At 49.3% G+C, this 13,875-nt stretch overlaps 1 protein-coding gene across 1 annotated transcript in view; it reads right to left on the bottom strand.

The window, feature by feature from the left end:
• Positions 1-4,207, bottom strand: part of LOC124648439 (probable lysine-specific demethylase SE14) — a 30,715-nt gene extending 26,508 nt beyond the window's left edge. Inside the window, exon 1 of the mRNA XM_047188209.1 lies at positions 3,860-4,207. Within this exon, the coding sequence (XP_047044165.1) occupies positions 3,860-4,207 (348 nt within the window). The remainder of the gene's footprint in view (positions 1-3,859) is intronic.
• Between the last annotated feature and the right edge of the window lie 9,668 nt (positions 4,208-13,875).

The raw sequence follows: 13,875 nt of genomic DNA, 5'->3' as shown, positions 1-13,875 counted from the left end.
GTATTGTCCAATGACTCGGCTTGATGGGCCTACGTGGTTGGATATTCCCTCGTCAAATATGATATGTATCCTACGCTGAACAAATAAGAATTTATGATACAAATAATGTAACACATGTATATAAATAACATGTTTCAAATAAGTGGTATCCACAACTAAAAAAAATAAAAATTAGAAGTAAGTTAGAAATGATGAACAATTTTTTCATATAGAGATTAGCATGTGTAGATAACTAAAACCAAGTTAGCATGATTGTTTGTGACGCTTCATTCCAACCTGCCAGTAGAGTTTGGTACTAATGCTTCATGCCAACCTGCCAGTAAATTTCTTTTGCCTAAAACTGTTGTGAAATCCCGACCCAGTAATATACAACCAATAGAAACTATAACTGTTGTAAAACATTGTTGTAGGCCGTATCACTTACCAGATAATTCTTGTGCCTCAAAATATGGATGCTTGTGAGAAACACTTGATAAATGGGAAAAGGTGATAAATGCGCATTATATATTTCTGGATAATAGCCAATTCTTCATTTCTGTTGGAAGTAAGTTGACGCATCGACGAAGACGGTATCGACATCGGGTTGTTGCAACAGCATCGATGTGGCCATGCGGTGGCGACAACATCAATATCCACACGAGACTGCACCAACGACGACAACCTCTATGTGCGGCGGTGCGTTGGACTCATGTATCTTGACAATGAATGTATACTAATTGTATGGAGTGCGTGTATGGACGAAACATATGTATTTATTTGGTGTATGGATAAAATCATCTGAAATACGGCATATTTTGAATTCGCAATTATGTTACTAGTGGAGTGAAAATTGGATGGCGTGTGAGCAGTACTTTAAACTTGTAGTTGCATAGTAGTTTGGAGCACACGACAGTATCAACAAGAATACTGCACGCCGCCACTAGTATTGTTGTTACTAGTTGTTTGTCGGCTGCAAAACGCTAGTATCTGTTACCAGTGGCGTGCACGATACATGCGGTTAGTAGCAGAAGCCAGAAATGACACAAACTAGTAGTAGCAATTAAAAAAAAGAACGAAAATAAAAAGAGTATGGCCCAGGTTAAAATAGGCCCAAGCGACTTGGTCCAGAAATGCTACAGCGATGCCTCCTTTCGAAATGAAAAGCCCACTGCCGTTTGGTTCAGTGGGCCGCGTGCCTTATCGCGCGCTCTTGCTCGCTTACATTTCCCTGTTCGCCTCCACGAAACGGAACAAAAACAAAAAATCTCAGTTCGCTCGATCGGGTGGTTTTGTCTGGTTATCTCGGTCACATCAGGCAACCACAGTAACGACTCGTTGACGAGCGCCCCTATCCGCAACGAGAGTAGGCGGCGTGCCCTCTCCAGGAGACCACACGATCTCGTTTTCTCCCGTGTGGAAAAATCCTCCGACGACCGACCGTTCGCCGGCGTTTTCCACCGTCGAAATACTGAGTCGCGCACGCGGTGTGCAGTCCACCACGACTCGGCTTCCTGACACGCTATTTCACTCGGGCGGCGCGTTTCCATAGCAGCCCCGATAGTGGTTTGAAAGCCGGGAGCGAAAATAGGCTCACACCGGCGCGCCCCAAACGGCGCCGGTGCTTTCCTGAGCCCAATAGAACTGTCGGCAATCCCGTGCCGGCCCCTTGGCCAGGGGCGCGAATCGGGCGTGCCGGCGCCTCGCGAGGCACAAAATTTTGGGCGTGGGAGCCGCCTGTCAGTGACGCTAGGGCGCCGTGCGGGATATTTTACCGCCACGATGCCGGGCCGGAAACTCTCCCGCCACGACGCCGCGCGAGAAATTCTCCCGCCACGACACCGCGCGGGAGGTTTCCTGCCTCGCCGGCGGTCTATATTTTCCTCCTCCCCCGCTTCATTGGTGCAAAAACCCTAGAAAATAGCACAATGCTCGATTCGTGGGACGAGGCGGCGCTAGAGGCGGCCGTAGAAGTCGTGGAGGCAGACCCGCAGCTTGCAGAGTACGAGCCGTGGGAGGAGGCGGTGCTAGCGGCGATCGTAGATGCCTATGTCGCGGGAGAGCGGACGGGCCAGGAGGCGGAGCGGTCGGAGCGCGAGGAGGCGCGGCGGCTGCGGGAGGCGCGGCGGGAGGCGGAGCGGCAGGGCCAGGAGGCGGAGCGGTGGCAGCATAAGGAGGCGGAGCGGCTGGAGCTCCAGGAGGCGCGGCGGCGGGAGGCGCTGAGCCAACGCCGGTGGGAGGTGCGCCAGCAGCAGGGGTGGGAGGAGCTTGCGTTTGGCGGAGATGCAGCTCGGGCTACAGAGGCAGGAGTTGGATCACCATCGGCGGTGGGATGAGCTAGAGCAGCTGCTGCGTCAGGAGGCGGTGGCCGCGGATAGAGCCGCGTACTTGACGTTCGTGATGGAGAGAGCAGCGGAGGATCGACGACGGAGGAGCAGCGGAGAGAGCAGGGGAGAGAACACCGGAGAGAGCAGCGAGCGATCGTCCACCTCCATAGAGCCGGATGGCCAGTAGGTAGTAGGCTAGAGATGAAGCAGGTTTCACATGTCATCCGGGGTCGAGGAGTGAATAATGTTTTACTCGAATTTACCCGAAAATATTATCCATTCCTCGATCCTGAATGACATTAAAATGAAACTACAAGTATAAATATGTAGTTTATGTAAAAAAACATCTATCGGGACCGCCGGTTTGGGGGCGCCGGTGTGGGAACAACTCCCCCAAATAGAGGATGTAGTGCCAACATCCCCCGTACGGAAGTGCCGACGACTATTTAGGGGACGCCGGTAGAGATGCTCTAACGCGCGGGCGGGTGCGGTCTGGTGACGCCACATGCAACAGAGGTGCCGACGGCCACCACCGTCGGCGTAGCGGCAATGTAGGAGGGTGTACCAGGTGACGCCATGAGCATCCGTCTTGTCGACGGCCCGGCCGTCGGTGTATTACCGACGCCGTCAGACTGCCGTCTCCGTGAAAATGCGACTCGACGGTTGAGCTGAGCCTATGGCCGAAGAAACACCGTCGGCATGCAGTAGGCGCCGACAGTTGGAGATGCGCCGACGGCCGGATCTGCTATGCCGACCGGAGATACACCGACGGCCGTACGTCGACTGCTGTCGGCACATTCCCGTTTTCCTGTAGTGAGGGATTTCGACCGGCGATCTAGCCATGTCCGGCACGTCAAGGTCCATCGCCTCAGCCGACAAAAGAAGATTATCGTGACAGGCAGGACGGTGTATCTGCCGCCTACGTCGTCGACGCGTGCTTGGGCAGCATACGCGGGCGGGGCAGGCCACTTGCATGCATGCATGTGTGCATTTTTTTTGAATAGGGGTAGGGTCCGAAGACCCTAGAAGCTGCTTGTATTAACGAAGCGGTGGTTACATATTACAGAAAAGCCCCTACAGTTCAGGGGAATTCTGGATAAGGACTGAGCTTTTACAGAGAAGACCCTAGGGAAAATATGGAAAAAGCAATCAGGTCCTCCAAGCTCTGCACCGCATCTGATGGAATTCGCCGTCGAGTTGCTCCGCCATAGAACGGACACCGGCGCCGGGGACGAACCACTTGGTCCGGCGTCGTGGCGGGAGCGATAGATCTTTCCCTTGGACTTCTTGGTCTTTGGGAAGTAAGATCTCCTAGAGAAGGCCCGTCCTTCGGCCATGTGATGCAGGGGCAGGGCGATGGCCCCGGCATAAGTCCCCAGTTGAAGAGCTTCCCGGGATGAACGCCGCCTCAGCGATGACGTCGATGAAGAAGTCGCAGCTCCATAGCACCTCTTGGGCAGAGACTGGCTTCGATAGGCGTGAGGCGCGACACCAGCATCATCTCCCTCCTCGCCACCACGACAGGCCAGGGAGAAACAGAGCAGATGGCTACTCACCACCAAGCGAAACCAGCGAAGGTAAGACCTCCTGGAAGCAGATGAGCTGGCAACGGCGTGGCTGTGCTCCTCCTCGCCTCCACGGCCGGCCAGGAGCTCGTCGACGACGCTGTTCTCCGACGCGCGCGCGTTTTCCCCCTCGCCTCCAAGGCCGGCCAGGAAAAGACGCCGCCCTCCGCTTGCACGCTGCAATAGGTGGTGCACCGCCGCTTTATTATTGAAGGAGGCGTCAGCCCCCTTCTTCCCTCTCCCCTCCGACCACCGGAGAAGAAGAAGAAAGAAGATGGACCCTACAGCAGGCGAGATCCAGGCGGCCAGATCTCTTCCTCTGCCTCCACTACCGGGCATGGAGCCCTCTACCAGCATATAGCCACTAAACCTAGCTACTCTATCTACTCCGGCACCTCCCCTCCGCCCATCTCTACCGGCGGCTCCGGCGAGATCGGCTTTGGTTCGGCCCGACCCCTTCGAGGGACCTCTCAGTTACTGTAGCGAGGAGAGAGGAAGAAAGGGGGGAAATGACTTTGCCAGCCCGCATGCATGTGTGCATGGCCAGGCGAACAACCACATCACACACACATACATGCTACCTAGCTGTATCCCACGCACACATACAAATCACCCACTCGGCCTTCCATGCAGACGAATCATAGCATCCCATTGACGGAAGCGCGTCGGCGTTATGGCGAGACACATGCAAGCCTGCTAGGCTGCTAGAACTTTCCCACGTCGTCTTCCCACCTCTTCTTCCCGCCGTTTCTCGTCTATATGAAGTTCTTCTTCCAGTTTCTCGCCGTGTCGAACAACCACACCACGCACACATACATGCTACCTAGCTGTATCCCACACACACATACAAATCACCCACTCGGCCTTCCATGCAGACGAACCGTTGCACCCCATTGACGGAAGCGCGTCGGCGTTATGGTGAGACACATGCAAGCCTGCTAGGCTGCTAGCACTTTCCCGCGTCGTCTTCCCACCTCTTCTTCCCGCCGTTTCTCGTCTATATGAAGTTCTTCTGCCAGTTCATCCCCGTGTCAACCCAAACCGACCAACCCGCCGCAGAATACCAAGGCTCCTCCACATCACCATAATGCCGCGCCGGCTCCCTACCACCTAGTCCATGCTTGGTTGGAACGACCGCTCGTCGGCGGCGGCGCCGCAGCCAGAGCCGCAACCAGAGACACAGCCCATGCTACCACCATAGAACTATCCCATGGGCTCGACGCAGCCCGACGATGAGGCGGAGCTGCTGGACTTCTACTTCGGTGGCTCCTCCGACGACTCTAAGTTCGATGAGTGGAACGAGGTGTTCGTTGGAGACGCGGAGGAGGCGGCGCAGTGGGGAGCCGATGAACAGTTCCAGGGTGACCCACAGCAGGCGGAATAGGCGGCGATCCTAGCGTCCTTTAACTTGCAGCGCTGCCGGAGGATCCGTGGGCAAGTGCTCGAGGAGACCAACGACACAAACTTTGAGCATGTCGTGTAGATCTCGCGAGAGCGAGCGGCCACAGAGGAGGCAGGCCGCCGCCTCATGGCATACGAGCAGTAGAGGCTGCTTGAGCTCAACGCTCAACGCCAGGACGAGGCGGCCGTCCACGAGGAAGCGGGTCTCACGCAGAATGAGGAATCCCACCGGTGGAGGGCGACGCTAAGGGGACAACGACGTCGTGAAGCTCCGCCGTCGCTGATGGCGATAACTCTGTGTGTACCAACCCGTTGGGCTCCAAGTGCAGAGTGTTGCAGCAAGCGTCTTTTCCCCGCAAAGGGTGCCTCGAGGGTTTATTATCGAACTCTCGTGGAATTGGTAGAGAGATGTCTTTTGCTTCTCCTGTTCAATCAACCTACAAAACTAAGTCTTTGCCTTGTGTCCCCAACTCCACTGTGTGGTTATCAAGCACAAAGTTTCCTATTAGTAAAACTGAAATAAACTTGTAAATAAATAAAATAAAATAATCTATGACTGGACAAGGAAAGTAAAAAACAATAATATGAAGGACTTTTTTGGATTTCTCTTTGTGTTTGACAATAGTAAAGGTGTTTTTGTATTTTCGTTAACTAATGCAAAAAAACATAAAAGGTTTAATGGACATAAAATAATTCACAAGCAATATAATATTGATAAAACTTAATTATGTGTATGATAAACATTCATATGACCATCACATCCTATTTTAGAGAAGATGCAAGGCTGACTCAAGATACATCTAAACATTGTCCTTTAAAAAATACGGTTTCGCTATTACTTGATCAGTCAGAGTAAAGCTAAATCATGGTCGATTCCGGAACCATTGGATTTGCATCGTGATTCATGTGTCATGGAGTTGCAAGTAGGATACAACTAAGGAAACTATGGAAACTATGCACTATAAACAAAAAAATATAATTATACATTATTAACAAATAAATAGTTATAACTAATTTTGTAATTGAGTTATACCTTATCTATGGATCCTACCTGTATCCCTAGATCACTAATTCTATCTATATAATATAAATTATATATTGAGAAGTTATGTACAAAGCGTTTTTGCACCCATGAGCATGTGATCCCGGTTTTTAAAATGACTGTTAAGGGGCAGTTTAAAATTTTAAAATGCCAAACAAAAAAATGACGTGTACGTCTCGATATATTATGTTTTATAAAGTTGTTTCACGAAAAACCGACACTTTGTATGTCGTGTGCAAAACACACAAATTTTGGTGCTTAAAAAAAGCCTTTTCATTAGACATTTCTTTATCTTTTTTTACACAAAGCGGGGAAAATGTCGGTTTTTCGCGCAACTTGGTGTGCGCACATAAAATATCGACATATACGTCCCAAATTTTTATTCATATTTTTAATATTTTAAAATGTTTTTCTTAGGTAGCAGGAGCATATGGTCCCATGTTTAAAAGTGGATTTCCGAGAAGTTATGCCATAATAAAATAATATAGAGCGAATTCATTTTTTACCTTCTAGTTATGCATTTGCGGCACTAATTACCCATCAACTAGAAATTCGTCTAGATTGCCCATTTTAGAAGCCTTGTTTTTTATGTATGTCAATTGCACAAGGTGTGAGTGATGACCGAGGGTAAAAAAATATCAAGACGAAGGTGAGAAATGGAACATATGGGTAGATATGATTGGACAAGATGATCGATAATGACCTCCATTCTTTACACTTTTTTTGCGCCACATGACGTAACATGCAGATCCTATCTAATAAAAGCAAGTAAAATGCTAGACTAGAATGAAACCGTGTTCAAAATCCCCTAGATGAGATATTTCAGTAAAAGTTTCATTAAGTGAAATTCTTCACTCTAAAATGTTACTACCTCTATTCCCATTTAATCGACGTAGTCGGAACTCGCTTTCTCAAGGATGCTAGCCTAAAGCAGACACCCACGCGCGTCCATTTAGTTGGAACGGAGGGAGTACTTCTAAAGTTTGTATTGATATATCTTTTTGTAATATATCCCGTGTACTACGTTCGTCAATTTGATGATGTAAAATTATACGTAGGACATATAAACCCGACCAGAGGGAATGCTATTTTGTCATTCACTCAAATGCTCACACCTACTGGTTCGAATATTATCCCCTAGCTTGAATTTTCCGTTTAAAACCGAAAAAAAAGGCGCGGATTATCCTCCCAAAAGGAAAGGAAAAGAGGAGCTACGCAAGGTACCAGTACTGTCTAGTGCAACAACACGGTCATCCATCGATCTCGATGGACCCTTTTGCAAGTTGGGCGACCGAGCTAGGAGGCCAAGAAAAAGGGCCATCCATCCATCTAGAGAGATTCGATATCGTGACCCCGATCGTTGCCCTAGCGGAGGGCATAAAAACAGCAAGTTGCACCTTGTACGCGAGATGATGTATAGTGTGGTTTCCCTGCGCGCGCGTGTGTCCGCGGCGAGATCTGTGGGAGATCGGATAAAGCTGGTGGCGCGGTTCCCGAGAAGGATTTGGTTCCTCCGTCCGTAGATCGCAGGGCACATGCATGCTGCTGCTGCTTTCCGTTTCCAGCCGTAGCCGGTCACACCGCCGCGCGACGTCATGTCACCTTGGTGCGTACGAGAAAATGATGGCATGCCAGAACGGGGCTCCCTGCACTCTTGGCAATATGTACACTTGTACAGTACAACACAGGTTCAGATAGTTTGCTCTAGGGGTAGTACTGGGGTCCTTCGCGCAATTTGTTTGTACCTTTTTATAATTTCATATATTGTATTTGGGTCCTGGATGTATTATGTATCACCACCGCTGTTGAATGAAAGCTCTAGGTCCTCGGAGACCGACCTCTGTTAAAAAAAGGAGTTATGTCTCGCAATATTGGTGTGTTTTTATTTGTGTTGATTGTTCCTCACCATGATTGAACTACTTGTTAACTGTTTCCATCACCCTTACCATCCCTTTAGTCAGTGTGAGTATGGATAGACGTACCTTACGTTTTCAGCATATTGTTTCCAGCGGTGGCTGTGATATCGAGTGACTTGTTGAGTTGTTGTCTACATCAAGTGGGGTACAAATCCGCCGGTAAGTTGGACGGTGCGATCACGACGCTCCACTATCATGGTGATGTCCCTTTGCTTTAGATTGTCATTCTTATGTTCCTTTCGAGCCTTTTTCTATTCTCTTTTGTTGCAATCAAATATTCTGAGCCCATGCGTGCCAGTCTGTACGTGCTAATTATTCCATATTTCTAAAACTCTCGTATGAGAAATAAATTGTTGTAATTTGATTTATCGAGGAAGAACTTGGAGGTAGTTCGATAGACCGAAGTTTAAAGCATACACATTGCTTGGTGCATCTGCACTACACTATGTTTTTTCTTTGATCCATAAAGTCATGCAAGGACTGATGCATCATGCTAAGAGAAGTATGACTGCAAAGTTTGTTGTAAACTTTGAGGAGGTATAACTATGAGCTTAGTTGTGTAGTATTTATAGGTAATTCCCGTCGTCCATCTACTAAAAACAGGTGCATGAGCACTGCGTATCACTTTTACATCCCATGTATTTATCTTGCTCCCTCCATCCAGAAAAGGATGTCATGGATTTGTCTTGATACTTATGTATCTATACATTAAAACATATCTATAGACAGGCATATCAAGATAAATTTGTGACATCCATTTCCGGATGGAGGGAGTGTTAAAAACATGTGCATGAATTCGGGCCGACCCCTTTGGTAGTGGAAAAAAGAATCCTCAAGAATCACCTCTTAGTAGGAGAATTTGTGGATACATGAACTGACATCGATGGTTCAAATCTTGTTGTTTATATTTCCACACGTGTGGCTGTCCTTGCAAGAAATTCTACGAATCTATGAGTGGGGGTCTATATGAATTGTCGACTCTGATTAGAAGGTGAGTCTGTGTAAATTGTTGAGGACGTGTAGATGTTCATCTTCATGTGCCTTTTATTTTTCTTTAAATCACCTAATATGGGGGGTAGCATGTTGGCTCTCGGGTTCATTTGCTCCCAAATGAATAGTGAAATCCAAAAACAAGTTAGGAAAAAACTAATTTTCTTGACAAATACATGTTTTTGTCTCATTATTCGTCTGGAAAGTTTCATGAAAAAATTAAAGACACATGTCGTGTCCAAGCTAAAACCATGCATCTAATAAGCTATTTCAAAAGCACTGGATTAGTACTCCCCCTGATCCATAATAAATTTCGGGGTTCTATTTCAAATCAGCATACAACAACATGTCTTTTTTCGAGGAAACTTCAGGGGGGCACATGAAACATGGACTTGAACATGCGGAATCTTTTCAGAAAAAAACCCGCATCAATACCACCATTTTCAACCCATGAGCAAATGAATCGGGTTCATCTTCGAATTACTCCGTAGTACTACAGTGGATATTAGTTAGTTAATCTCCTCAAAACGAAATAACAGCAACCACTTACATTCTTGGTAGTTATTCTCCACATACTTTGATAAGCTAAAGTGCACTTTCAGTTTGGAATCGTTAACCTTTTCTTGTTAGGTCGTGTCGTTAAATTATCTGAACCAAAAAGAAATAACACAAAGTACTTAATTACATTCTTGGCAGTTATTCTTGTTATCTTTGGTCGTGCACCGGACTTTGTTGGAACCCTTTCCCGCCATAGAAAACATTATTATTGGAATCGTTAATCTTTTCCGGTCGAGTATCGACCGTTGGGCACCTTCACCAAGTTGGATGACGGTAACAGAAAAGTAGGCCTGCAGCTGACATACTGAAGAATGCGTATCCTCCTGTTACAGACGATAATTATTCTGTCCTATAATAAGCGAATGTGCAAAGTGTGATGCCTTCTGATCTGTGCTTAAGCACGCAATATCTTGTATAGTTCAATCCGCTAATGCATGAACGTTAATTGTTCCGTCCACTCATCTAGAAGGTTCGAGCGTGTGTGCTGGATCTGTGACGACAAAATTCAAGACATGGATGCGGAAGTTCAGGTCGATCCTAGCGTGAAGGATTTAGCCGATGGGGGAGAAAATCGAAAGGCGATTCCTAGTCTATCCCACTGCAAATCTGGGCGAGATACATTGTCGGGTTGAAATCCTCACAAGGGGTCCCAACGACCGATCCATCACCTCACCTCGCTCGCATGATGCCGATCTCTATTGGTGCTCGTGTAGCATCGCATAATTTTACACGGGAGGTTAGGTACGGTGGTGAAAAAGTGGAGTGAAAAAATCTTCGCCTCTTTTCGGTGGAGATTCACTGCCTTTCGGCGGCTGATCGAGCGATTAGTTTGATCGATGGTTCGTCAGTCATCTCTGATCAGAGTGTGTTGCAGGTGGGTATGAGTTAACTAATTATTTGCATGTACGATAAGCATTCGGTAGAACACGATTTTCCATTTTGATAAGGAGCATAAATTAATACCGCAAAGATACCAATTACATCTAGCCTCTGAAAAAACGTATTAATCTAGCGGCATTACGAATGCACACATTCAAAAAAAAAATTACAAAAAAAGCAAAGTTCCGCTACATTGATCAATTCCTTGAGGCAGCAGCCCAAACACCACCAGGAGGGAACCATAAGTTCAACTTCTCCAAAAGCAACGCCTCCAAGAAGGAAACAAATCACAAGCACCGTCCTCATCCGATCGTAGATTTTAGGTTTTCACCCAGAAGAAAGTCCTCACTCTCAACCATGCATTTAACAAGGAAGACATTGCCAGACACAACCAATTAATGGTAGATATTGAATTTTCACCCTGAAAGATAATACTATGAATTTCTCCTGTCTTATTTTCTTTCTTGATTAATGTCGAAAATGAAATCACATGGCATTCGTGTCATGAATTCTAGACAGGTCGCCATGGCCTTATTCAGCTTGTGGAAAACGCTAGCCAGGATTAGAATAGGATGTAGCTCTAAGTCAATTAGGCGCTTGCTTTCACCAGCTGGTCCTCAGCTTTAGTGAAGCTAAAGGTAGCCCAACCAGACCAGAGGTATTTTTCTTACAAAACTGAAGACATGCATAGTTCCAAGAAACAAAGTAACCTTAAGCGGATGCCAACTGACCACTACAATAACATATCGCCATACGGTTAGATTCTTCACCTAGCTAGGTAGGTACGACTCTTATCGTTAGAGTTATTTTATGCAGTAAGCATACCCCTTCAAAAGGAAGTTAATTAGTTTATGTAGCCAGAAAGCTACCACTATGTATGTACTATTGGACTATTGGTTCACCCTCATCTCTAGCGCGGCGACCCAAACGCGACCAAAACGAACGCGCTGCGCCGTCTATTTTGAACCGTTTGGATGGCCGTGCGGACACCTAAACAGGAGGACTTGATTATTGGTCTGTTTGGGTCGCGCAGTGCACCCACGCGCGGACGCATCACATAAGTGAAAAGAAGAAAAAAACGAAAACAATTAAACCTAACCATATTTCATTAAACATATGCCTTATTTTGGGCAAATTTATACATATGACCTATTTTGGGCAAATTGAAACTACAAAAGAAAACCCTCTATGAGCTTTAAACTTAAAAAACAAAAACAAAAACCCTATCCTAGGGTTTGAGGAGGACGAGGTGGCCGCCGGCGCGCCGCCTAGTCCCTGTGGGCCTCGCCGTCATGGGCGTCGACGACATCCCCGGGCGGCGAGGCGCTGTTGTGGCTCTACCGCGCCGGGGACTCCGGCCACGGTGACCACTGGGCCTCTTCCCAGGCCGAGTGGGGGTCCGGAGCCGCCCGCTGCTCTGCCACAGAAGCCCAGAGCTCCGCCTCCTCCCTGAGGCGGAGCTGCCTCTCCTTCCACGCGAGGCGCCTGGCCTCCTGGCGCCTCTCCTCCTCGCGGCGGAGCCTGGCCTCCTCGCGCCGCCGCCTCGCTTCCTCCTCCCGGCGGGCCTGGTCGAGCAATGCCCGGGCCCCGGCGTCCTCGACCGCCTGCCGGGCCTCCTCCTCCATCACGGAGGTGCGGATGACCTCCGCGAGATGCGGCCAGTTAGCCTAGCCCCCCTCCTTGGACAGCGCCATCACGGCGCGCATCTCCGGGTTGTCTTCCTCCTCCGGCTTCGGCAGCAGCAACGCGGGTTGCGCCAATGCCGCGCCGACGCAGGCGGCCTCTCCGATGTAGAGACCGCCGCGGTGTCCCCCAGCCCTCAGCGCCGGCGGAGGACAGCGGCTGCTATTCGCCTTGCCATCGTTGGTGCCGGGAGCGAAAGCCCTCTTCGGGGCCATGGCGGCGGTTGCGCGTGCGTGGGAAACTATCGAGTGGAGTGGGGAAGTGGACTGGACAGGGACAGATCCCTCCAGTCCACATTTAATAGGACGCGCGCCCCCCATAGACAGCTGGCCCGAGGAAGCCGAGCAGGCGAGCAGGCGGACGCGACCGGACGCTGCGTGCCATCCGCGGCCACGCAAACCTGGCCCAGATTGGGTCGTCCCGGACACCGCGGCCATCCACATTTGCGATGCGTGGCCGCGTTGGGCCGCGGTTTTGTCCATTTCGACCCATCCGGACACGCGGGCATGGGATGGGTCACCACGTTTGAGATGCCCATAGAGCCTCTCCAACTGAAGTACAAAAAGCCTTTAGAGGAGAAAAAATAGGCAGCTAACGGCCGTAGGTGCCTTAAGACGAAACCCTACCGGTTTACAAGACTATATATGCGAGAGCGGTGATAGAAACTTCCCCCCTCTCCCCTATATTTGAGCGGTGGACGAGCCGAGGACAATAATTTCCCCATCGGCCACCGCCCACCGCATCAGCTCCGGTCGCCGCCAAATCCACCCGGACACCGCATCCACACCGGAGATGGCGGGTTCGTCCCGCCACCGCTCCCCACCGCCCATCTGCAGCGCCGGCCGCATCCAGAGCGGGTCGTGTCGCCGAGTTGCCGCCCCCGCGACCTTCCATCGCCACCGCATAGTCGTTACCACGGCGTGCGGCAACGCGAATGGGGCACGTGGGAGGCCCAGATCACCGATTGTAACACCGGTCGACGCATCTGCCTCGGCACTTTCCAGTTAGCAGCGCAGGCGACATGGAGGCACGACGTCGAGAACGTCCGCCTCCACGACAGCGACTGCGATGAGCTCAACTTCCTGCTATGCTCGGAGGAGCCCGTGCCAGAGCTCTTCGCGCCGCCCCACCGCGGCGGTGTGATACGTCCAATTTGCATCACTATTATATATCATAATTTACTGTTATTCATCGATATATTTCATATTTAGAGCTAATACTTATGTCATTACATCTATTTTTGCATGTTTGATGATTATTGGAGAATTAACCACCGGTGCCAGGATTCTGCTAGAAAAAGGACAGTCAAGACACCATACTTCTGAAAAACAACAATTCCCAGAAAATATACAGAAAATCCTATTTTGCCAGATGACGGAGGAAGCCAGAAGGGGAGGCCGAGATGGGCCAGGAGGGTGCCAGACCACCCCTAGGCGCGGGCCAGGCCTTGGCCACGTCTAGGCATGGTCTAGGCGCCTTGGCCCACCTCTGACGACGCCTCCTCGCGTATTTCAACCCCCCTAGAAACCTAATATAGG

The sequence above is a fragment of the Lolium rigidum genome, chromosome 4, assembly GCF_022539505.1.
Source record: "Lolium rigidum isolate FL_2022 chromosome 4, APGP_CSIRO_Lrig_0.1, whole genome shotgun sequence".
Taxonomy (NCBI): Eukaryota; Viridiplantae; Streptophyta; class Magnoliopsida; order Poales; family Poaceae; genus Lolium; species Lolium rigidum.
Note: the sequence above shows the minus strand (reverse complement) of the source record. Positions and strands in the feature narration are given on the sequence as shown.